The 27341-nt window shown below is 34.1% G+C and overlaps 2 protein-coding genes across 10 annotated transcripts in view; one reads left to right on the plus strand and one right to left on the minus strand.

Moving 5' to 3' along the window:
* Fa2h (Fatty acid 2-hydroxylase) overlaps positions 1 to 12032 on the plus strand; it is a 159452-nt gene extending 147420 nt beyond the window's left edge. For 4 of the 5 annotated variants that reach the window (XM_075371609.1, XM_075371634.1, XM_075371641.1 and 1 more), the window contains exon 8: positions 879 to 1082. In XM_075371609.1, coding sequence (XP_075227724.1) covers positions 879 to 964 — 86 coding nt within the window. In that variant the 3' untranslated portion in view covers positions 965 to 1082. Of the gene's footprint in view, positions 1 to 878; positions 1083 to 11504 lie in introns of those variants that run through there. The other variant, XM_075371617.1, reaches the window with a different exon arrangement.
* An 8257-nt stretch (positions 12033 to 20289) lies between these two features.
* LOC142328142 (motile sperm domain-containing protein 1-like) overlaps positions 20290 to 27341 on the minus strand; it is a 59314-nt gene continuing 52262 nt past the window's right edge. For all 5 annotated transcript variants that reach the window (XM_075371705.1, XM_075371686.1, XM_075371693.1 and 2 more), the window contains 2 exons: positions 25435 to 25596; positions 20290 to 20875 (listed from right to left, as the gene is read on the minus strand). In XM_075371705.1, coding sequence (XP_075227820.1) covers positions 20841 to 20875; positions 25435 to 25596 — 197 coding nt within the window. In that variant the 3' untranslated portion in view covers positions 20290 to 20840. The remainder of the gene's footprint in view (positions 20876 to 25434; positions 25597 to 27341) is intronic.

A 27341-nucleotide genomic window follows, 5' to 3' on the forward strand; every position in this document is an offset into this window, starting at 1 on the left:
ACTTGTAAATGACACTCAATAACACTTGCAAATAACATTCAAGAAGTTGGTGAATAATGTTCAAAAAGATCAACTGCGAAGCAAAGTTCCTTGCATTTAGAAAGTCAGTATATTTTAATTTCTTTACAAAAAACTGTATGGTGATATTGGTTATAACAATCAACAGTGAAAATCATGCCATTTATTTTTTAAATGACAAATTTATCAAAGTTTAGTAAATGGATTCAATGCACAAATTTATTGAGCTAACTTCATAACCTGTATTAGTGTTACTGTTTAGGTTTCTAATAAAATTTACATATGAAAACAGAAAGCTAAATTTTTCCCCCATAATTTCAATAAAAATTGATATATAAAACTAACAGATGAAATAATCTATTCTTAGTTCAATTATGGGAATAGATTGAACATCACTTTTCATTAATGAAATAGAATATTGCCAGTTACAAAGTTATTTTTTAATACTTACCACTGTAGAACTTAAAAAAATAATTTTAAAAGTAATCTTTTCTGTATGAACAGTAGCTATTGTCAGACAGCAGACTTTATATATTTGTACTTACTAATTTATAGCTCATATATTGTTACATATGAGATATAAATATAACATTTTAAATTAAAAACCTACAGAACTGAAATAAAAATTTACTTTTCAAGAGAGGCTTTTTTTATTATAGGTATTAAGAATTGAAGTTATCAAAATAAATCAGCAGTGGTTGAATAAGGTTTAAGTATATGCAATAAAAAAATCATTATATAACAAAACTGAATTCAGCCTGTGACAGTCAGTTGTTTTTAATCTGGCTGTTACATTATTGATTGTTATATTGTTATATGATGTATTGTTACACAACATTTATAAAATCAACTTTTTACAGGTTTTGGGATCAGTAGCAGTTTTTGGGACCACATTTTTGAGACTGCAATCACTTTAAAGGAGCTTAGTTATAGTTTAAAATGGTAAAAAATTACCTTTTTTTTCATTTGCACTTGTTTTAATTGTTTTGTATTATAGTTAAAGATTTATAATTAAATTATTGTAATTAATATTGGCTAAAAATATACTTTTTTACCAAGAAAAAGAGTCTTATAATTTTTGCTAACTTTGTTTGAACTATTAAGAAAGAATAAGTATTCATAAATTTATTTAATACTAGAAAGCCAAAACGGTCGTAGTGAATGAAGATCTACAGATTTAAAGATTTATCCTCTTTTTGCAATGTTTTTAAAAATCAACTTTTTTTTTAATAATACCATAATGAACAATATTCATGGACATTTTAATTACCCTGATTACACTAGTCAACACAAAATTTGTATCTAACATGTTACACAACTTTTCTCACTATAATTTTGGTGTCAATTTCAAATATGCTATTTAAATTGTATTACGATGTAAAAGTTTTATGTAAATCGTAAATTTGGAAATTTTTTTTTTATATAAACTCATTTTGATGAACTAGTGGTAACAATTAAGAATAGTTTTTGTATTTTTACTTTTAAACAATATGCATACATACTAAATAAATAAAAAATATATACACTGTATAATGAGAAGTAGACACATACAAACATGTCTGTATGTCTGTATGATGTCATCATATGATGTCTCAGTGTTTTGCTGAATTTTCATCAATTCCTTATAATACAAAAGTGATTTTTCTCATTTCTATTTGCAACAACATGGCTTCTCCAAAGGTTAGTGGATGTTCAAATCATCCAGACAAATTCTGTTACGTCTGTGGTAAATTTATGCCTAAATTTCAAAGAAAGACTATTTTTAAACTGATAAAAACAGCTAGCTTTTAAATTTTATTTTGATTGAGCACTTGGGATCAAGATGCTCAATCTTGATCCCAAGTGCCTAATAAAATCTAATCTGGGTGCCTCATATTATTTGCAATATTGTGCACAGTAATTCTAACTGAATGGTTGAAGGGGAAATGATGACCCATGCCACTACCAAGCCATGCCACTGTGCCATTCTTTCCATCACTTTACATAAAAAGCTTGTTAAAGAGATAGGGCAGTGCTTGAGGGGTTTGCTTTGTCTTTACCAGGTTAGTATTGGTATGACAATGGATTCTGACCAGACCGAAGGGAACACTTGCGAAGAGAATAGTCTATTATAAATACATAAAAGGTGTTGTAGCGCCAAATTGGGAAGGTGTGATAGCATACTGAGACGAATGTTGTCAGGTCCAGGCGAGGTGTCATATGAGTTCTTAAGTGCGTGTGACAACTCGTTGAATGAAAATGAGGTGTTTAATTCATCGACCGAATCACCAACCTTTAATGATACTGCTTCCATCTGCAATTTGTACCTTTGAAATTCATTATTGTATGATAAGGTACAGGACACTGAACAGAAATAATCTACCAAAATATTTGCCACAGTAGTAGGTGATGTAAGGAGTTCTCCTTCATGAATGAGTCCGAGAATGGATTGTTTTGGTGATCTGCAGATTGTACGGATCTTTTTCCACACAGTAGACATAGGTGTAGTGTGTGACATACTGTTAACGTATTTCGTTCAAGACTTTCTTTAGCATCCAAGAATACTCGATGACATACCGCTCTAGTTCTATGGTATAAATTTAGAAATTCAGTTGTTGCGGTTAAATTTCCATAGTGCCTGACGTCGATTCCTAATGGTGTTTCTGCAATCATCATTCCACCAAGGAACGGAAGGACGTCTAGGTTTACCGGATGTTTGTAGAATATATCTATTACCATTCTCAAGTATCATGGATGTAAAAGAGGAAAGTTGATCAAGGACGTCTGCGCCGTCGTCAAACTGTGATGGGAAGGATTTATGATAACCGTTCCAATTCGCCTTTTCAACAGTCCATTTACGTGGCCTTTTTTCCACGTCGTGGTCGACACCAGTGTTTATAATAATTGGCTTGTGATCACTGGTGTAAAAGTCATCACAAACAGACCAATTAAAACGAGGGAGTAACTCGATGAGCATATGGAGAGGTCGATGTTTGACAGTGTACCGCAAGATAAAGACATAAATGTGTATGACCCATTCAGTAGACAAAGGTCCAAATCTTGTCTCACTCTGTTTATCATATTTCCTCGAGAGGAGCAGAAAGATGATCCCCAGGTGGGCATTGAAGTCTCCTACTATTAACGAAGGTGACGGGATTTGTGTGAAGAGATTTGATATTTCTTGTGCATTGACCTCAGGGTACGGCGAGAGATACAAATTGCAGATATGCAATTTAAAGGGAACTGTGACTTTTACAGCTACAGCGGGAATGAGGGTAGTCAGTTGTAGCCTTGTAGACGACACCTCATTCCGCATGAAAATAGCAACACCACCACTTTCCCTACTACCTACAAGACAGTCGTATCTCACACAGACATAGCCTCTGAGTGTTATCGCATCTTGATGTAGTAAATGCGCTTCTTGGAAGCACATTATTAGCGGTTCATGTGCACGCATCAACACTCTAACATCTTCAATGCAGGATCGAAGACCTCTTCGGTTTGTGTATGATAAACCAGGCAAGGAGCCTTTACATCAGGTGAATCAAATGGAACTCCCAAATATGATTGTGGACATTTAAAAAAAAGTCATTAAAAAGAAATATCGGTGTGAAGTTTCATATTACGCGTAAAGTTGTTACAGTTCATGTCTGGTGGTCATATGGTTTTTCTTACCAAAATTAAATCAATTTTATTTATTCCATTCCAGTAGCATACAATATTGTAGAAAGAGAAAATATAATATAACACCCTAACTAGTGCTTAACAAATAATTAAACATTTAGTTGTGTCGTATTTTATTCAAATTAAATGTAAAATAAACTAAAATAAATACTTGAACTAATATTAATTTAATCTACACATTATAATATCCTGCAATTGTATATATATATTTTGGTTTGATTGGCCATTTCTCCCGCCAACACCCTATTCGGTCGCCCTAAAGCATAAGACCGGAATGTCTATGCCACAAACAGCTAGTGAGCCTCGAAACAGTTTAGCGACCAGTGTCCTAAATAGCTCCTACAGCTTACCCAACAGTGTGAGCGGACTAAGCTTGGTGCCTTACACAACCGGCTTATATTTCCCAACCACTCATTGTCATATATTTACTAAAATGGGTAGGTGCACACCGTCAACTACTAAAAATATATATGACATCCATAAATTAAGATTTACTTCGTCTAGACAGCAATTCGCTGCCATGCCTAGGTTGCTGAATGCCAGAAAGTACCTGTCCACCATATTAAAGCTCTTGGAGCCTTAATTGGCTGGTGGTCAGTCATATATCTCTAGGTTAGTTTCTGACAGTACTGCCGTAGGAGACTTTCCCTTAAGTAAACAACTAATGTCGGTTGAACATATCAATCGCATCAAGGAACTCCTACACGGTCCGACAATGCGGCTCTCGCCCCATTGACTTGCCGCTTTGAGTGACCAATCCCCTTGAACACTAAGTTCCAGGGTGGCCCGGTCTCTGGCTCCCCCCAAGAGCAGGGCAGTCAAATATCACGTCCTCATTTGACTGGACCTTCCCCGCTGACGCACAGCTTATCAGCTGCCAGGCGGAACCGAGACAGATATTGGTTCTAATTAACATGGTTGATAAGCACCTGGGCACCCGTTGCCCTTAAAAACGAACTCGAGGCATACCATCACACCCACATTACGTATAAACTTGTACAGGGATCTTCCCTTAGTCGTGATGTCCCATTCCAACTGTCATGCTTCCATCGCAAGGCTCTTCAACCCCCCCTTTTCGTCATACTGGCCTCGATTTAGAAAACAGTTCACCTCAATGCTTTCCCGGAACCATTCTACAACCAGCCTTTCAAGCAACTTGCATATTACCGGCAAGATGAATCGATAACTGCCGACCTCACTAAGATCCTTTCCTGGTTTTAAGAGCACTCTCACCAAAGCCACCTTCCAACAAGTCGAGAAACAGCTCCAGCTACGAGACCCTGTGAACAGCCTGCCAAGCGGGTCTCTTATGACAGGCAGCAAATGGTAGAATATATCCGGGTCAAGTTTCTCAATCCCCGGTGCCTTTTTCAGTTCCATTCGAGAAACCACTCGGTCTGTAACTACGGGATCCACAGGCCGTACGCCAGGGAATGGCGTAGCACCCGCCCTAACACCAACTTTTGCTTCATCCTCCGCAGCATCTGGAAACACAGTATCCAGGAACTCCTTGTAAGTCGCCGCAGATGTTAAATTGTGGTCACGACCACCAAACCCGCATCGAACACTGGACAGCACGTGTAATAATGGTTTTGGCCTGTAACATGATTTTGCGAGCTGCCAGGAGCTGCGCTGCAACTCGCGCGTGGTGTCTTGCCATATTTTGAATCTGGCTTCCTTAATGGCATGAACATACTCATTAGTGGCATGAACATACATTACTCAGGCGCGCCGGTAGATCCGCAGAAGCTCAGTGCGCACGTCATCAATGATAATCCCCGTTAGGGGACGACGCTAGTATCTTCTCCTAGCGGACCTAACTCTTGCGCCCAGCACGCTTAAGTCAGAGTATCACCACTTTTTCCCGGGTTTCCGCCTACGTTTAACAGACGGCTTCCCGGAGGCAGTGGTCATGACGGCTCCAGGCACTCCCCGATCAGCGGACTGGGCTCTACCTAAGGGTCCGTCCATTGGCCGAAGCTGCGTAGGATCCTATCGCAGCCAGTCTTGATGGCCCGGCCGAATTGTTCAGGCTTGAACAATTCGGCTGGGAGCATAGAGAGGAGGTGGAATTGATTTCCATCTCCTCTCTGTGCTCCATGCGCCATTCCAACCCCTGCAAAGCAGCTGTACACTCGCGCTGCAGCCTGTGATGATCCAGACCTCTTAAGTTATAGCGACCTGAATCTGGGGCTCTTAGACCGCTACCGTAAGCCATCTCATAGGTTATAAACCTATAATCGGCCACAATGGCCTCGGGTCAGATAGTCCAATTACTTGTACTTTGCAACAAGTCACCCGTCACCAAAGTGACGTTACTGTACCTTTCTGCTTCTTCGGAAGAGAAAGTTGGCGGATGTTCTGCATCATTAATCAAGTAGACGTTCCTGGCTTCCACGAACTGTTCGACACCAGCGCCTCTGGGATCAGTGAGCGGAGAGCCCCAAGCGGGAGACTTGGCATCAGCGTCCGGAGCAACCAGCTCTCTGGTGCCCGGAAGACCGTCCAGAATCCTGTCCAACTTCGCCAGCAAATCATCGATACTCCATCCAAGCTGGAAGTATCCCGACACTAGTACGACATCGAGCGTACCCCTCGTGAGTCGCACGATGGTGAGTTGCTTATCCGACCACTGGGGATCCAAAAGACACCCAATGAATCTGACCAACCACGACCGCGGAGAGCAGCCGTTTCTCATGAGAATGGATAACATCCACCCCGTGAAAGCCAATTACCTTGCCCTGACCGCGTACGGTTTCTAAACCAAGAGCACCTCGAGGTTATATTCCACAAGGAGCCTCATGACTTCACTCGTGGCCCCTGGGGCATGATGCAGATTCAACTGCCCCAAGCGCAAGCGTTCAACATGGTGGAGTCAGTCCTCAAAGCTTCCACCAATTCAGGCGTCGCCATAAGCTGTGATTTTTACAGCTCTCGTCCGTGCAATATCATACGCCCTGCATTGCCCAAGTCCGACCCGGTGTCCAGCATCGTTGCTTTTCACAGGCGACGCCTTTCACATATACAGGCGGCACACTTGACAGGCGCAGACTTGTCAGGGCAATTAGCTGCCCTGTGCCCCGGAAGAGCACAGTGACCACACATCTCCGACTGCAGCGGAGAGAGGTGTGATCAAAGCCCTGACACTTGTAGAATCGGCTGACCTCTATATGGTCGTCAGCCCTACATGAGGTCCAACCGAAAAACAGACGTCCACCGGCCACCAAAATTTGCCGGATCATTGGCGAGGTCATCAACACCCAGTGACTCTTGACTCTTTGGAGCTTCCTTCCTCCCCATCAGCCTGACCACCTTGGTTTCGCGAAGGAAATCCTCGACGGACATATCTAATGTAGGATTTTGTCCATGCACGAACCTGAAGATTTCGGATTCCTCCACCCTTGTCGCCCTTGGCATATCGTATACCAATATCTGCGGCCTGCGCTCGGCCAGCAACTGAGCCTTCAGTCCGTTTCTTGTCAAAACGTCGGCCTCCAGCAACTGATTGGGCAATGACTCTAATCCACCAAACGAAACCTTGCCAAATTCACCCGAAAGGCACCATGCCCGGACAGAAACTGTGCGATATACCGATTGGGGGAGACCCATTCAATTGCACCTAAATCAGACACTATTCAACCCCCAATCGGGATGAATGACTCTACGGATTCCATAAAAAGCATCAGCGGTCTTTTTTCTACATACCGTAGATGTGCCTTCAACCGAAAATTCTCATCAAGTATAACATCCAGATATCTTTAAATCGTAACGTACCGAATGGAGAGACCAGCCATCTGAACCCGGATTCGTCGGGAAGCAGCCAATCGGTCCTTAAGCAATATCATTGTTGTTTTTGTCTGAGCTGAAAATCATCTTTTGTTGGAGACTCCATAGACGGAGTGTCTCACAAGCACGAGCAGGTCGGAACTTTACCTCGTTACATGAATCCCCTTCAGACAGTAGCAGCGCGTCGTCAGCATAATCGACGACACGATAACCACATGACAACCCTAAGCGCAACATCGAATCAAATTCTATGATCCAAAGAAGGGCTCAGAACACTGCCCTGAAGGCATCCTTTAGTTAAGGTCTTACGAACCTCCAAGCCGCCATCACGCAAGGAAACGGTCCGATGGCTGAAATAACTTGAGAGCTCTTTTTGTTCATTTCGTGTACACTTACGCTTCTGCATCTGAAACAGGGCGGAGGACCACCATAAGTTGTTAAATGCCCCGGATATGTCCAGAAAAATCCCTAATACATATTTACATGGACTAGAGGAAGCTATATCCATCACCTTTAGTATGGCATGCTCAGTGCTCTTGCCCGGTCGGAAACCATGCTGGTTGTCCATTAGCAAATGATCAGCGGCCAATCTAACATTAATACACAAATATAGGACCTTCTCAAAAACCTTGCCAATCACGGGCAAGAGCGTTAGTGGGGACGGTAAGAAGAACTAACAGTAGGATCTTTGTCACCACCTTTGAACAACAACACCAAGTCTCCACGCTTCCAACACGCCGGAAAGTGGCCGGCGAAAAGCAACCTATTATATATTCTAGTTAGAGAACCAAGGACTACTGGTCCTCAGACGAAGAGGTCCACTGTGATACAATCATATCTGGGGGCCTTGTGCCGTGCCATATTACAGATCACCTGGCGCACTTCCCCCTCAGTGATTTCAGAAGATTGTAAGTCGGTCTCGAAAATCGCGACTTCCCGCCTGACACGCCGTTGGTATGAAACCTCACCCACCATAGTGTCATCCAGGAGCAAATCATTCAGCAAAAAATAAGGACATGGTCCTTACCAATTAAGGGTCTCTATTCCCTTGCTCCTAAACGAAGGAGCGCCAGGAATTACGCTTAGAGGATCTAGTGCTATGAAAGTACCTAGCCCTCGTTCTGCGGTAACTTGCAGTTAGGGTCGCACCCCGATCGGGATCACCCTCTCGTTGCGCCCTTCTGAGTCGATTCACAGACCGCTTCATTGCTGTCAGATTCCGAGACCACCAACCAGATATACGTTCCCTGCCAGTGCCTGTAAGAATGCGGCATCAGTCGCCGCCGCCCACCGCGGAAGTGAAAGTTTTTGCCAGGACATCTAATGGCAGGCCGTCAAGGTTTTAAGAAAAAATCTCCAGTCTGGAACCCAACAAAGAGGAGAATTTCGGCCAGTCCGCCTTTCTATGCAGGAAGCGGCCCCGGTAAACAGGAACGTGTCCCTCATGGCCATCGCGCAGCTCATCCGCTATGTCAAAAAGTATCAACCGATGGTCGCTAGAACAGTCGTTGATCACAGACCAGTCAAGAATCCTGGCATGGATGTCCCTACCAATGGTGATGTCAATATTTGTACCCGAAAAGGCCCTTTGTCCGTTAACCGTACCGACGAAAGTGGCCAACTGGTCTGCAACATTAAAGACCTCAAAATTGTGCTGCACGATGAAACTCAATTAAGCAGCCGCCATGATCAGTGATCCCACTCAGCCAGAAAAGCACTTCGCATTAAAATCGGTACCAGTAAGGATTGGATCATTACCCACAATACTAAGGATCTTATCCCGTCTCGCTAGGTGTTCCTCAGTGGGATCCCTGCATTGGAAACATGAACTAACAACTGTAAGGTGCTGACCGCGAATGGCAAGTCTGACCAGAACATGATGCGCGTCAGAAATCTGCTGTATAAAGACACTATCAAGCGACTTCCTGCACAGAATAGCAGACATACAGATATGCCCTACATAAAACATTTTCCAGCTGTAAAAGCCTGGCAGATCACCCCTAATGACATACGGGTGGTGCAGAAGGACAACAGCGAGGCTCCGTCTCTACAACTTCACCTAACTCAACCTGGACTACATAAGCACCCTGGGCATTTAGTTCACTGAATCTAACCATGTAAGGAATTAAAGTACAGCGAAACGGCCCTTACGAAACAGCCACACTCCTTACAAACAACTGGGTGCTCATGATTGTGCAACCTCTTACAGTTAGCACAGGCCGGAGCCTCGGACCTATGCGAACAATCGTCACGTTTGTGGCTCTCCTCGCTACAATGGGCCCACACCAAGGCAAACTTAAAAAATTTAGCCCTATGACCATATATGCAGCACTTGGAAATATCTTTAGACATCCACGTACTCTCTTAGTCAGCAGGATCGATAAATAGTCTACCTGCAGATGTAAATTTGAAAAAGACCAGAACTTACCTCAAAGACTCCGTGATATTTCTGGGTATCACGCCTACCCGTTTTAAAGATCAACCTGGAGTCCCGCCGGAAGGCGGCTTCATCCAAATCAGTGTTCTGCTCCCTAATGAGGGACAAGACATCTTCATCGGTAAGGTTATGGTCAATATCATAGACTGTAATACGAGGCCTACGCGTTCTCTTCGGATCTATTTTCACATTCAATCGCTTAACCGCCGTGGAATATCTAATTGCCTGAATGGTCTCTGTATCATCCGCTACTAATCCCTTTCCTGTCTCTATAATGTTCCTGATTTTAAGACCTTTCCGGTCATCCCCAAGGGCAACCTGGAGGTCTTTCTTCAGCTGACTGCTGGACACAGTCCAGCCCTCCGTCCTATTAACAAACGCAACCTCATGTTTCTTAGAGGGCTGGCTGGTTTCATGTTCGCCCCTGACCACCTCAGCATACCTACGCGGTTACATCGGGGCCGGGGCCGGTTCTGAGCTACAGTTATTTCTTTAGGCCTTGAGGGGAGACACCGACACACAAACAAAAGTCCTTATTTAGCCGACGGTGGTCCTCCTGCAACACACTACGCCTCTGTTCCCTGAAACACTTCGCAGCAACGCAGGTTGACTAACTGCCACCGATCGTTGTACAGCCCCGACGACGTGTACGTAGAACATTGTCCTTGCAGAAAATCGTTCCCGGTAATGCAAATTGCAAGTTACAGCACAGGGCCAGAGGCCCAGAAGCGTTGTGTATATATATAAAATTTAATGTCCTAACGAGTGCTTAATAATAACTGAACATATGGTTTTGTTGTATTATGCTCCGCAGGTGTCCTCAACAGGAAATAGATAACAGCTGCTACCTGTCCGGATCCTTTTTATTGTCTACGGTCAATTTAGTGGAAGTCATCAGTTATATAAACAAAATATCTTTTAAACCTTTTATTCAAAATCATTGACTTGGTATTATGTTGATCCCATTCAAATTTAATATTTATTATTACTAACGGTAATATATTTTACCTGACCAGTGTTAACTACTAATGGAACACTTAATTTTTCAAAATGATAAAAAAATTATTAACTTTCAGCTTTTATTTAAAACATCTGAATTTAAGTCCATACTATCCTAATTGATATTTTTCAACATTATTAGGTTTTTATTTTTTTATTTTTGCGCGCGCGAGCGGGACTGTTAAGAGCGATTTTTCCGCGCTTCATAAAAATTAAATTTTATGAAAATTTAATATGTAGGTAGGTTGAAACATGACAGGTTTGTCATATTTTTCTGATTAGCCTCCGGAACCACCATCATGATTACTTCAGAGGATATGTAAGTGTAAATGAAGTGCAGTCCTTGTACAGACTCAGGTCGACCATTTCTGAGATGTATGGTTAATTGAAACCCAACCACCAAAAGAACATCGTGGATACTGGTCATCTATACATATCATCCTCTAAAGTAATCATGACAGGATTCAGAGATCCTATTTAGCCTCCGGATCAAGGTTCCGGAGGCTAAACAGAAAAAAAAGGTTTGTCATATTGTCCTTAATGAGGTTTGTTATATCTTTCTTGCAATACAGAACATGACTTCTTTTTATGTCTGTTTCAGGTGAACCAGCACAATGACAGTGGCCACGCGATCCCCCAAACCCTTCCAGGACAGACGCGTATCTGGAAGCTTCCTCCAAACACTAGGGCTCCCACGGAAGGCAAATTCCTTTTAGACCGAAAGGCTTTGCCGGTTGTACAAAGCACATACACGCTTAGGCTCCCTCCTGATCAGCCCTAGTCAATTACTTTTTATTGGTCTAAAGGATCGCAACGCAAATACCAAATCCGTCCATAAATAAAATAAAACAAAATCTATAACTGCCACTAAACAAATAACCTGCCAGCTAAAATAAAAAAACAGCAGCAAAGAACATTTGTACAGGTCCTGCAGTTAGTAGGAAGAAAACAAACTCCCGCTATCCTTGCCTTTTTTTTAGAAAAGCTATTCAATGAAAAATAACTAACTAAGAGCCTGAAAATAAATTTACTTTTTGCAAGGCTTTTATGCATTGAAACACAATGAGATTTTTTTTTAATACCTGAACTGATAAAAACCTTTTTATACTTAACACTATGCCCTTTTTTTTACATACTTTTACATAATTTATAAAGAAATGAAGTTCCATTAATGAAAAAACAGAAGAAACATTTTATAGCAAATAATTGAGCATATTTCTTGAGTTTTTAAAAAAATATATATTTAAACTATAAGTGTGCAATAAAAAACAAGTACAAAGACTTGTTATGGAATAAAAGTTTTTTTTTAACAGGTGGTTCATCATATTATTGCAAACCTTTTTTTTTCTATTTAGCCTCTGGTAATTACTGTTAGGTATTACTTCAGCGGATGATATCTACGAGTGTAAATGAAGTGTATAGTCTTGTACATTCTCAGTTCGACCATTCCTGAGATGTACAGTTAATTGAAACCCAACCACCAAAGAACACCAGTATCCATGATCTAGTATTCAAGTCTGTATAAAAGTAACTGCCTTTACTAGGACTTGGAACACTGGAACTCTTGACTTCCAAATCAGCTGATTTGGAAGACGCATTCACCACTAGACCAACCTTGTGGGTTAAGAAAATATTACTCTAAACCAGCTTTATTTTTGTGATGAGTACTATTTCCTTACCTAGCCTCATACTCAAACTATGTTCGATTCTTTGCCCCACATTTCAGCCAACTCCATGTAACTCTTTTACTCACTATATTGTCATTGTCTATCAACAAAAATATCCTCCTTCTTAACTCCTCCCCCCTTACTCAATTTGGGTTTTCCTATCAGTCATTTCTTGCTTTAGATCCCTCCCAATACTTTTTACAATTCACAAACAGTTTTTTCTTTTCTCCACAATATACCAGTTTGTTAAAGCTACTAAATGTTTTTTTTCCTGATTGTCAGCATCATATCTTCTGTTGAAAGTTCATGAATTTCTACTTTCCCTCCAGCTATATAGCTCATTTTACTGCAGTACCCCAAAATTGTTCTAAGAACTCTATTTTTTAAGATAATCAGCTTCTTTCAGTTTTCTGCTTAGTGTATACATTTCTTCCCAATAAACTGATATTACAATTGTTTTATACATTAATTTCAGTAACCTATAATAGTTTTCAGAAATCGATTTTGCTCAAAGATCCGATTGACTACAAGCCAGGCATGCCTCTCTGAAATCTAGACTGATGTTCAGTCAACAGTTAAGAAAAATACTATAAAACAGAAAAAGAAATACAAAATATATATATATTTTTTTAATAACGTTTTTGTGTTGATGTTCATAGGAATGAAGAAAACAATATTAATAGCAGGAAAATGTTAAGTGTGAATGGGAAGAAAATGGAAACAGAAAAACCAAGTTTCTTGAATTTATGACAAAATTTAATAATACCATCATTTTACACTTTTCTAATCTTTTAAATGACAGAACAAGAAATAAAATGTCCAAATTGCAAGCACTGCGGCATGCTTTTCCCTACTCAGGGCTTCCTGTTAAGTATATTATCCAACAGACTACAAACAATTTTTTAACTAATTGTAGTACTGTGCAAGTTCAACACATTACAGAACATAATTTTTTCAAAGAACTATCAATTAATTTCCAACAAGTTTATATTATTTTTGTTCAAAAGTGAAGATAGGTTGCTAGGATGTACTCTGGTACCTCTTGATTATCTTAATCTTGGTATGACCATCCTAATCTTAATCTTATTTAATTGTCTTAATCTTATAAATTGATCTTATTAGAACTCACAAAACTTATGAATAAAGATCAGTTATTAATTTTGTAAGCTGAAACAAATAAACAACCTTTCTTATTACAGGAGGATTAATATGCTTGTAAATATTGCCTGTAAGTGAATAACTCGCTGTGAATAACTGTGAAGCTAACTCTCACAGCAGCGAGATTCAATAATTCTTCTCAGAAAGACTGTTTTAGATTTATAACAATTACAAAGTTCACAAAAAAAAATTCATAATAAAAACACAATATTCTAAAAATATAAAGCATTACTACACTTTAGTATATATTATTTATACAGAATTATATTTAAATATGGAAACAGCTTATACTGCATATCAGGGAGGTAGAAAGAAATTGGGATCTACATAATTAAAAAAATCTCCAATATGGTAGGTTTTTAATTTTTGTCTGCCATCTTGAATCAAACTTAATTTTTTTAAATGGCAAGGTGGGGACATTATGACACATGATTTCGATTTAAAATGGTACAAGAAAAACAATGGTATACCCATTTTTTTTACTGGTAATACCTTCATTATCGAGTTATAAGCATTCAAAGTTACAATGACAGAAAAATCGTGTTAACAATAAAACGATGTAAAATGCACTCTTTACGAACAATTTTATGCATTTAACATTCATAATGCATACAATAATGAACTTTAAACAGTGCCACAATATTGATAATAATAAACAATAACTTATAACACAACAAATTAAATGGCTATATCAACTGATATTAATTACTTTAAATACTGCAATATTCATTTAAAAATTTTAAATAAATGTTTTCAATCATTAATGAAATTAATAAATTTTGAAAGCATACCATTCTATAATAAATGTTCAAAATGCTTCCCCTCAGCAGGTTAACCTCAAATATTCATTTATAACTTGTGTCATGTCTTGTGGCACACGAGCAGATTTGTCAATTATTCTTCTTCTTCTAAAAGTTCTTGCACCAGGTATAGCTTATAAGGGTAAAATTTATTTGTTTTAAGAATTTTTAAACTGAAAAATAACTGATGTGTTAGACAACAACTTTCCAAATCAATGAATGAGTATATTCAACAAAGGTCTGCAATACACCTAATGACTGTATCAATTATGACAGTTCTTGGTCTACCGGTGCGAGTATGATTTTTTACAGAACCGGTTTCTTCAAATTGCTCTACTGTCTTGATCACAGTACATTTACTTATTGGTTCTCTGTTTGGAAATCTATTATTAAATAATCACCTCTTATAAAGGCTGATTTCTTGTCACCATACCATCATCAACACAGTTATTCTTGTAGTTTCACTTATTGTAATTTGAAGATTTAATATTTAATAAAAGTAATTAAATGAACCAGGAAACTAATAATAAAACTTAAAAAAAAAAAAAAATTGAATCACTAGGCCTACAACTTAATTTTTACTAGCATCATCAAATTTTACCACTACAAGTATGTTGAAGTAAATAGGTGAAAAGAGTTAATAAGTTGCATTGTTTCAACATTATACAAACTGCATATTTGTAAATTGTAACAGCTGAGTAACTCAACTAAATGTGTAATATATTTTTTTAAGTATTTACAGCTGATTTGTTTCATTTAAAATAAGTAACAAATATCAACAATAGAAGTTAGTTTTTATTTAGAAAATAACCTCAGTTGACAGAGCCGTTTAATTTGTTGTGTTGTTAATTATCAATATTATAGCAATATTTAAAGTTCGTTATTGCATTAATTATGAATGTAAAATTCATAAAATTGTTCACACAGCCCGTTTTACATCGCTTTATTGTTAACATGATTTTTCAGTCACTGTAACTTTGAATGCTTATAACCATATCTGCAATAGTTTATGAGAAATCTGGAGTGAAAACCAATAAACTGGGGCAAAAATTAAATTTTTTATGTTTAATGTATAACTTTGTTAAATGGGTAATAAACACATAAAACATTCAAAGGAAAATTGTAAAGAATTTAATTTTGAACAAAGTGATATAAGTTGAATAAAACAATACACTAGACCAAAGTGTATTATTTGTACCAGTTTATAATAGGCTAAATGTTCAAAAATGAGCCTGCCATTTTCAACACATTTCTTGGCATGCTTCTGTACTGCTTTTGTTCTTTAGCGATGCTTTTTAGTTCTTCAGGGCTGTCCTTAAATTGCTCAGCCATATCCATAATGTGGATAATTAACTCCTCATGAGAATGTATTTTTGTTTCATATAAAGTAGTTTTCTCCATTCTCAGATGCAAGAATCTAGATGGATTTTAGTAGCCAGGAATGTGGACCTCCATGATCGATCTATTTCTCAAGAAAATTATGATTTAAGTGAATGTGGAAATGGCACAAATGAAGTGGGGGAGGTACTCTAACTGTCCTTCACACCAATGAATGCGATAGTTTGATCCGCTTAGAAAGACATCGTGTACTGATGACTGGACTCTGCTGAACTGGATCAATAATAATTTCATCAATAGTGTCATTGGACAGATCATTCATAACTCGTATGAATACTACATAGAGACCCTGTTTCCTGAAGAGTGCGAAAAGTCGTACTTGTTTTGGGATCTGGAATTCTGCAATTTGGACAACATAATTCATATTCTACTGGAGCAGCTGTAGCATAACCATTAAACATACCATAATGGATACCTATATCAGTGTATTTCTCTGTAGTAAATAAATACATTACTCAATGGAAAACTGATCACGTTCAAACTAAAATTCACAGAACACCTTCGTTGATGGCAGCACAGTTCACAGTACCCAATATACTTAATGTACCTTACAGAATGATTTAAACATTAATACAGAATTGCGCATTGTTGATCGCTGTTACTATTTTATTGCCACTTTGACATAACAATTTTTCAAATTTACTGTATTTCTATCATTAATAAAAGAATTATTATCTAAGTAATGTTTATTTATTTTTATTTTACAATTGTGAAATTTCAATTTTTTTAATGTTTTAACAGCAATTTTTTACAGTAGATTTTGTTTTTACAATTTTTCACCTTTAAAAAAAGAATTTGGTTTTTGTTTACATTAAATAAGTACTTTTCTGAAAAATGTAGTAATGCACTATTACTAAATAAAATATGAATTTTCTCACTTTTCTTTGTTTTATTCAACTTATCTTAGACCATTCTGTTCACAATTAAATTCTCACAAGTTTTTTTCTTACTATCCATTTAACAAAGTTATTGGGCATCAAACAAAAAAATAGGGGGTTTTACACCAGATTTCTCATAAACTTTTGCAAAAAAAGATTTGGCACCTACTTTATTCAATTTTTCAGGTCAAAAGCAATAAGAAATCACTATTTCTATTTCACTTAATTAAAGTCCTAAACATTTCAGTACGACCTCATTTCACCAGGGCAGCTGAAATCCGACAGACTTTTACTAGACATAACTAACAAATGAAGCATTTTACGATTTGATTATATCAACTTATTCCATTATTTTCATGAATAGAATAGGATATGAAACTTTGTGATACACCTGTGTATACATGGTGTTTATAAAAATTGTTTCAATAATTCAGGGTATAACCACCACATTGAAAAGAGAAAACTTATACAAAAACATGTCCAGAAATGCTTAAAACATAAAAATTTATTTTTCAAAAATGTATCAAGCTGAAATTTCATATACTGCTAGGATACCTAGAGGTTTACTAGTTTAAAAAAATGAACCTGATCTCTCAATCCATCTCAAAATGGTGGTCATGTAAACTTTTTAATTGTTAAATTGTTTGCAACTGCTGATTTACTTAAATGTTATGTCACTATAAACAAATGTTAAGCGTTTTATAACAAAGAAATGACACCTAATTTATTCAAATCCGTTCATAAATAACAAAGTTATGGCAAAATTCTTGAAGTAAGTCACTAGATTAAAAACCAATTTTCATTTCTTACTGAATAAAATTAAATAATCTGACACAATCTCAACTGTAATAATTTTATTAATGATATCGTGTAATAGATTAGAATAATTTAATAATGTTGAAAATACTATAATAAATTAAAACATTGAAATAACAAAAATATTATTAAAATAGATATTAGTAATGGAAAATAATTTGAATAAAAAAAAAATGTAATTAATGCCATTGTTATAAATATAAATAAAAACTAACAACCAGTTTGTCTTTTGCTATTGACCAAGTGATGTGTTAATCAATCTATTCATGATTACGATTTATAATGTAGGAGTTAATTATTTTTTTTACCAATGTCTTATTCACCATGGCAGATTATGTGAATCATATTTAAACTAACATAGAAATGGCTGATATGCATTTAATGTAAGGTCTTGCACGTTACAACACCCTTGAGATGAGACAGCTAACACTTTACCAATTGAGTATCTTCTCAATTGAATCTCATCTTTGTGTGAGTACCTTCTCACACATGTTTTCATACATTCATACATGACTCAGAGACACAGGAAGCTTAAAACCTGAAAAATATGGTAAATCAGGTTCAATATATACATCTGAATTTGAGGAGGGTGTTAGATGAAAATCTAATCACCCAAAAAAGTACTAGAGAAATGGCCTAGAAGTTCAATGTTAGTAATGAAACAGTTAGGAAGATTTTGCAAGAACAGTAAACTCAAGCCTATCACTATCAGTGAGTACAAAATATTTTACCTCAAGATTATATTCACCATGTTTCGCTATGCCAGTGGCTTATCTGAAAATGTACTAATCCAAATTTATTGAATGATTTTTCTTTACTGATGAAACCAAATTTACAAGACTGGCTATTTTTAACACCAACATGCTGTCAAATGAAAACACTCATGCCATTTAACAGAACTGTCACCAGTATCAGTTTTCTGTAAACGTATGGGCTGGTAGTCTGGATGATCTCTTTGTCTGTTTTTAACCTCATTTGCTCAATGGTGAAAATTATTTACATTTCTTGACAGTTGATCTTCCACTTTTACTAAAAGATTTGCCATTAAACACATACAACAAAATGTAGTTCATGCTGGATGGGGCTCTGGCTCATTGCAGATTACAAGTTCGAGATCACCTAAATTTAGAATATCCAGACTGATGGATTAATTGCATCAAGGCTGGATTAATTGACTGAAGGCTCAGTTGCATGGCCTGCAAGATCTCCCAATCTCAATCCTCTTGATATTTTCTTATGGGGGTATTTAAAGACTCTTGTATACAATGCTCCCATGGATACCATAGAAGAATTGTGCACAAGAATTCTAACGGGATTGAGAAGATTTGTCAGACACCTAGCATCTTTGAAAGAATAAGGTATTCAATGAAAAAAACATCTGGATGCATGTATTTTGAACAGCTACTGTAGTTTCTTTAATTAATGATAAAATAATTTATTGCTGTTAAATTTAAATTAAAAAAAAAAATAATAGTTTGTTCAATAACCAGTATTCAGTAAAAGAAAAACATTTTTCAGTATTAATATTATTTATTATTATATTTTCAGTAATATTTTATTATATTGTACTATATTAAATTTTAAATTATTATAATTTATTACATGATAACCTTAATAAAATTATTCCAGTCAAGTTATTTAATTTTATTAGGGAGGTAATGAAAACTGGTTTTTTTAATCTAGTGACTCACTTCAAGAAGTTTAGTATATGAATGGATTTGAAGGAATAAGGTGTCATTTTCTTTGTAATAAAACACACCATTTTTTATAATAATGTAATATTTATATTTAATTTAAATAAATCATAAGTTGCAAAGATATTAACAACTAAAACATTTACATGGCTGCCATTTTGAAATGGGTTGAGAAATCAAGTTCATTATTTTTAAACAAGTAAATCTAGGTACCCTAGCAGTATACAAAATTTTTGCTGGATATGATTAACCATTCCTGAGAAATAAATTTTTATTTTAAAAATAGAAAATGGTAGACAACCAATAAACTAAATGTTTCTGGACATATGTTGATATAAAATTTTTTTTTGAAGTTAATTCTTGAAATGGTTTTTATAAACATCCTGTATATACTCCTGGTCTCATGGCAGTCAGAGAAAACAATTATTATGTTTATGTGTATAGGTTGTGCCTTTGCTTTACTATTTGTTGTACACCAAGAATTTTTGCTCCTGTTAACTGCTACATGTTTAACAACGTGTACTCGTAGAAAAATAATTATTTAATCTACCATTTTAATTTTTACTTTTTCATAGAAATGAAGAATTTTAAATGGTATTGAGAAACATTGGAAAATAGTTAGGACAAAAAGAGTTTTCATAATCTGATTAAAAATGGCATAGGAAATGATTTATGAGACTTTACAAAATTTATAAGAAATCATAGTATTTAAAAAAAAAAAAACACTAACAGCATATAAAATGGACTAAGAGATCAATATAAGTTTTACTTCTTGGTTAGGGATTTAATGATATTCATTAGGTATTAGTGATCTTGTAAATCAGACATCAAGTTATAATTAAGAAACAAGAGCAGAATTCAAAGAACTAATAGCTGAAAAACATTGGTTAATGTTTGGTTAAAATTAATGAGAAACAGGAAATAAAAAGGTTTTTTTTTATAAACTGAATATTTTATATAATAGCAAAAACAAAATAAGAAATATACAATTTTATTTTTATAATATCAATACCACAGACATACATTTTTACAGCAGCAAATTACTGTTAAAACCATGTATTAAAATAAACAAAATGATAAAAATGTACAATAAAAAAGATCTTATACAAAATAAATTACAAAATTCATATTTGGAACAGATATTTTACAATATTGCATACTATAAATCACACAATGACCAAAATATAAAAATACATACAAAAAGCTACGACACTTCAGAAGGTGATAAAAATGCCAAAAAAAAAAAATTTACACAAAAAAATGTTTTTTCAAAACCCTTTAAGAAATTTTTACAAACTAATAAAGACTTGAAGATACAAGTAAAGTATTTTCATATTTATTTTTATAATACAAATGTAATAACTTGATATCATCCACATTAATTAAAAATGCACTTACATCACTAACCATTTTTAAATATGAATGAAAGAATATTTTGATATTCACAAATAAAGTTGATATAAACTGTCAGAATTTATATGAATATTTATTGCAGAGTTCATTTGTTTTAAATTATGAACAATTCCTTAATATGGTCTTAAAATCACCATTGTTACCAAACCTAAAACAATATAGAAAATTATTATCATCAGAAATGAGTAATTTACATATCTTACAACAATGAATCTAAGAGCAACATGATTTTATTTCTTCTCATCTCAACACTATCTTAAGATGAAGAATCATCATAAAAAGTTAAATCATTCAAATTTAATTCAATGGCTACCCCAATTTTAAAAATACATTCATTCTTGCTGAAGTATTCAGTCATTTTGAAACGATAAGTAACTACTGTTTCAAATCATCATACCTCAAAACTATAAGTGCACAACTATTATTTTTCTTGTTTGTTCAATAATTCTTCAATTTAATTTTTTTTAGATTTAACTTAATACAAAATACAAACATGTAATCAATGTAAAAAGATTAATTCATTCTGCATTGAGTCTAAACATTTAAGTACTTTTTTTTTAATAAAAAGAAATCTTTCTTTCTACTGGTAATTGAAAAATTGAGAAAATTTCCAACAAATGCTTAGTTTGTAATTAATAGGTAAATATACTTTTTTAATAGCAAAGATACATTATTACTCTGTAAATTTTGAAAAGAATCAAGAAATATACTCATTTCTTCTACAGTGTAGAAAAAACTTAATTGGTTGTTGCTTCTGTTATAAACAACTTTTTAGCTCATTTAGAACATTATAATGTATGCTGTGTGAGAAATGTAAGTATAAAATTTCCTGAGATGAATTATGAAATTTTGTCAAAACATACAGGTTGAAAAAAGATTTAAAACACACAAATTTAAAATTATGAAAGAATTTCCAGTATTAAATTTTATTTTATTTACATGACCAACTCATATAATCTTCATATTAATTGTTTTGTAGAAAATATTACGGGAAAAAACTATGTTTTTGGTGGCAACAATCTCTTTTTGGAAAAGAAAATTTTTAGGAAATGCCCATTAGAAGCTTCAGAAATTATATATTTTTTCTATTAATTTTTTTTTTTTTTTTATGACTGACACCTTACTCACAGATAACAAACCAAAAGGTTAGATTTCTTATGCACAGTTTAAAATGTTTTAACAGTCATAAAAATGAACATAAAAATATATTTATTAATTAATTAGTTTGTAGTATAAGGGCTTCTTTAAATAAAAACTGGCTTTTTCAACACCGGTTAGAACTATTTGTCTGAATTTCCAGATGATTATGTTTAAACTTCATTATAATTTCAACATGTACTACTTCATACTAGATTTCAAATTTACAGATAGCAAAATGCAACATCCTATTCCTAATATAGTTAGGTCCAAAAATATTAACTATAGACAAGCAGCTAACCAACAGAAAAATAATAGAACACAAAAACAAAGGAGAACAATTGTACAATATGTTGTACAATTCATGACATTTTACAGTTTCAAAAACCAATATCAAACCACATTTTAGCAACACCAATAAACTATAGAAAAGTATAATCTTTCTCAAACTACTTTGCGTGAAATATAAAACTTCTACTAAGGTGTATCTTTCAAAATCAGGTGGAAACCAAACATTCTGTTTAATGTAAAAAATGTTAATTTTAGAAATTCATCACAAAGGAAAGATGAACTATATATTATCTACCTATAGTGTTCTGACACTGGTAATGTACAAGATTAGTAACCATTAACTTTTATTTTTACAGATTTTGGTTTGAAATAAATTTAATTTTCTGCAGCAAATGTCTGCAATTTCTAATGTATAAGAACAATAAGTGTTCTTATGTTTGTTTCTTTACTTACTACTACTTATATAGATCCTCCTTTTAGAATTTCATGGAAAAATTATTTATATATATACATTTTTTCTTCATATCAGTACATGGTTCAAAATGATTCTGGTGGCAAAGATGATGTTCCCTTAAATCTGCCGATCTCTGTGGCAGAGTGGTAGCATCTCAGCCTTTCATCCGGAGGTCGAATGAAAGGCCAAACCCCAGTCAGGCTTGCATTTTTCATACTCTACAAAATTCCATTTCCACACAAGCTTCAATCTTACGCGGTGATATTATCAGGAACAAAAAATAGACTTGTAAAAAACCCTTAACATAAACTCTAGAAGGATTTACCTTACAGTCATGTAGGGACTGTTTACTAGTTGTGCAGTAGACATATATAATAAGATCATATAACTTGGGAAATATCTGTAAATTTTAACATGTCGCTGTCATCATAAAAATAATCTTAGAAAAAATATAAATACACCATTAAAATCACAATCTTTTCTGTATAAAATTATGAAACAACACGTTTGTTATTTTAAGTTTTTTTTATAGAAATGAAAATAGGAAAGAATCATGGTTTTTCTAAATCTTGTATTGTTCATAAGACAAGATTTATAAATCATCTGTAATTTTTTCTAAATTTTCCTTTGGTTTTTGTTAAAGAAAAATTGGATTTTCAATCCAAAACCCTTTGAGGGTTAATTTTTTGGCTGTTTATCTTGTGAAGAACAAGCAATTTTTTGTACCATTAATTTTTTTTTAATAATGCCTACATCAAACAGTTAAACACCAAAAATTAACATATTGGCTATGTTACTGGTGTGTTTTAAGCATATATTCACTGTAGGCCACAAACTGTCCTTGTATGTAAATACAAATCCATTATGTACTTTAAAAAGGGGTACACATTGCAGTAAAGGAATTTTAAATTATTTTATTAAGTTTATTTATACCAACATAACAAGCGTTCTTTAACTGGATTAACTATCAACAGGAAAAATTTTATTTTGAAGAATATATTATTACATGAAGCAAATACTTTTAACGCTTATTCTAATAATAAATAACATAATAATTAAATAAAAAATCTAAATATCAAACTTACGTTTTCTAAAAATAAATAAAAAATAAAAAACAGAAAACTATTTTTTTTTTTTAACTACTGCTTTGCTATAGAGTTCATAATAATGAAGTTTTCAATGTACCAAAAACAAAAATTATTTCTTAAAAAAAACAATGACAATGAAAATATTCGATTACTTTAAAATGTAATGCAATAGCAGCAAATCAGGACTTCCAAAGAACAAAGGCAAAATAATTCTTTGCTGGATTATTAATTGAATCATGATTTCCTTCTCAATATCGTAAAAATAATAATACATTTACTGCTTAAATTTACTACCAAAAAAAAATATATATTTTGTAAAGCAGACTAACAACTTTAAATTGATTCTTTACATTTCACTTTATCTTACCATTAATCTTAACAGATATAATTAATTATTATACAGTTAGTATTTCTTTTATTATTAATACTAGTTGTGCAGTAAACATATATACTAAGATCATATAACTGGGGAAGTATCTGCAAGTTTAACATGCTACTGTCATAAAAAAAAAAAAAATGTTAGAAAAAGTATAAATACACAATTAGAATCATCAATCTTTTCTGAATAAAATTATGAAACAACAAGAGTTTTATTTTTATAGATATGAAAATAGGAAAGAAACATGGTTTTCTATTTATAAATCTTGTTTTGTTCATAAGACAAGATTTATAAATCATCTGTAATTTTTTCTAAATTTTCCTTTGGTTTTTCTTAAAGGAAAATCTGATTTTCAATCTATTTTGATCCTAAAATATTTGAAACATAATTAAACCGCTTAGTAATAATCATAATACAATTAGTATTTCTTTTATTATTAATACTAGTGGTGCAGTAGACATAAAACTTAGCATATAACTTAAAGTAAGACCATTTACTTGGCGTTATTATTGATTGAACTTGCTGCCCTCCATTAGATGATTAGAAATATAAAACACATTTGTTCAGAGATTACCAAACCCTTATTTTGAAAAAAATAAAATAATAATAAATAATTAATTCATTATTTTCCAAAAAATAAATAATCAGTGCTTTCTTTAATTTAATTAGCCAGTTATTTAACAATTTTGAAAAACACATTTTTTAGATTTTTTTTTTTGTTTTTTTCTGGGCTGCTCTGTATGTAACTCCATATCTCCTGAGATCTCATCTCCCAAAAACTTAATATTAATGTTTGATATGTATGAGTTAGCCTTCTTATTCTAAAATTATAAAAATTTTTGAAGATGAAATTAGATAATAAACATAATTTCTATAAATTAAATATATTAAGGGTTATAATTAATTAATATATTTAAGGGTTTATATATTCTAAATTTTCCCAGTTATTTATAAAAATGACTGGGAAAATTTAATTGATCGATTTATGTTATATACCATAATATATAATTATATGACACCTAGGGCAGCCTTTTTTCTTTGCATCCACATAGCTGTGTTCCTTAATAAGGAACACAGCTGTAACTTTGATATATGTTACTAATCAGAATCCAACAACAGAACTCATTAGTAATTGATCAAGGAACTACTAGCATTAAAATATAAATAGGCTGGCCAGACCCCAAAGAGCCATGGTAACCTACCAAACATAAACATAAGCAGTAAACCTTCTATGCCAATCAGACATATACCAAGAAAAAAAAAAATTAACACTAATTAATAAATACAGTTAATATTAAAATTCATTCTAAGTTAAGTGTAAATTTGACTCATAATTCCAAAATGTTAATTAATATTACCTAGTACAAAAGAGAAGACCAATTTCAGATGAACAGAGATGAAAATTGAAGTAGCTGAATTAAAATCTCCTTCAGTAGGAAGAAGTAAGGCCACTATACACACTACAGCTACAAATATCACTATGTAGTTAGGATTATTATTAACTGCTTGAACACCATCACCTGTCGTAATCAAAAGATTATAACATCATTTAAACAAGTGAAGAAAAATGTACTGATAAAATTTTTATCTTATCCTGTTGTTACTCCTATATGTTACAATCGCCAAATCACAAATATTAATATTTTACCAAACGACTATAATTCTTTTATAGAATTATCATCTAAGTCAGTATGCATTTTTAAAATAAATATTTGGGTATTTTCAAAATTTCCCAAAAAAACCATCCTTCAATAATATTTTTTTGTAAACTTGAAACTGGTGTTCATTAGTAATTCAATACTTAACAATTCTGCACTAAAACTTCAAACATTACATGGTTTATTAACTTTTTATTAATATGTAGGAAAACTTAACCATGTTGTACTGACAACAGTAAATTATCAACAAGATAAAAACCTAATACTCATAATGAATTTAAGTATAATATACACTAAAAACACGTATATTGGATGAGCAAAAAATGTTTCATCTAATATAAAGGAAGTGCAGCCTCTACAACTTCTCTCCAACTTTTTACTTAATCATAATCATTAATCATCATAGAAAACTGGAAGAAACAATTTTGGTCTTTAGAAATACAATGTATGATCACTAGAATGAAAGATGGTTAATGTTAGTAAATTACTGCATGCATCACTGTAAATATACTACTTACTACTTGTGTATCATTCGACACTTAGCATGGGCAAAGAGACTGCTACCTGTACACATTGGTACACATTGAGTTTTTTTCTGCTTGATAGTATCACCACATAAGCTTGAAGCGTGTGTGTGGGATATGGAAATGTAGTGTATGAAAAATGCTGTGCCTGACTGGGATTTCTTTTTGAAACAAAATGGGATTCTTTTATTGGATTTTTCTGATATGTCATGAAAAAAAATAGCTTATCTTCTGGCTTCCAATAGTCTCCTTTGAAGACGTTAAAGTTTCCTTGTATCTACACACTCTTAACTGTAGTCCTTTCACTGCCAGCAACATTTTTTGTACTCCTACATGGAGCTGTTACTAGCTATGATTGCATCTAATATATATTCTCCCAGTTATCAAATCAGGGTCCTTCCAGTGGCATCTTCAGCTCAGAAATCACAAAGAACCATATCTGGTGAGCAAAAAGTCTGGTGAACCTGAAAAATTCCACGCTTAACCAAGAAATCCTGGATTATACAAATGGGCAGATGCATACTATAATGTAAGTGCCATTTGCATGACTTGACAGGTCTGGTCTCTTGTGCTGGACTGCATCATGAAGATGGTACAAAACCTCCAAACAGTAGTGTTTGTTTAACAGTTTGACCTTCTAAACTACTGAGGAAAAAATATGCATTACTTTAATCTTGCTCCTCACTTTTTACTTCCTTAAACAAAGTAAAAGAAGTATTGTAGATCGTGAAAAATTTCAGTTTTCAGATTTCAACGGAAATATCCATTTTGACTAGTTTCGGCATGATGTCTGTATGTCAGGCATACCAAATTCCAAAAAATTTGGATTTTGCACTTTTTCTTAACTGCAGTAATAAGCCCTCCTTGAGAGATTTTCAACGATACATCATAAGTGGTGCTTATTTTCATTGGTGCCAGAGTTATAGCAAATTAAAAGTTTAATTAATTAAATATTTGATTTTACAAGGGGAAGGCACATTGGTTCAAATCTGACTTCATCTCCTTTTTTTCTAATTTAAATATAATAATTATTGGCCTCTGATTGTGAAAAATTTTTTACAATAAATAATAATTCCAATAATA

The sequence above is a fragment of the Lycorma delicatula genome, chromosome 1 (assembly GCF_047948215.1).
Source record: "Lycorma delicatula isolate Av1 chromosome 1, ASM4794821v1, whole genome shotgun sequence".
Lineage (NCBI taxonomy): Eukaryota > Metazoa > Arthropoda > Insecta > Hemiptera > Fulgoridae > Lycorma > Lycorma delicatula.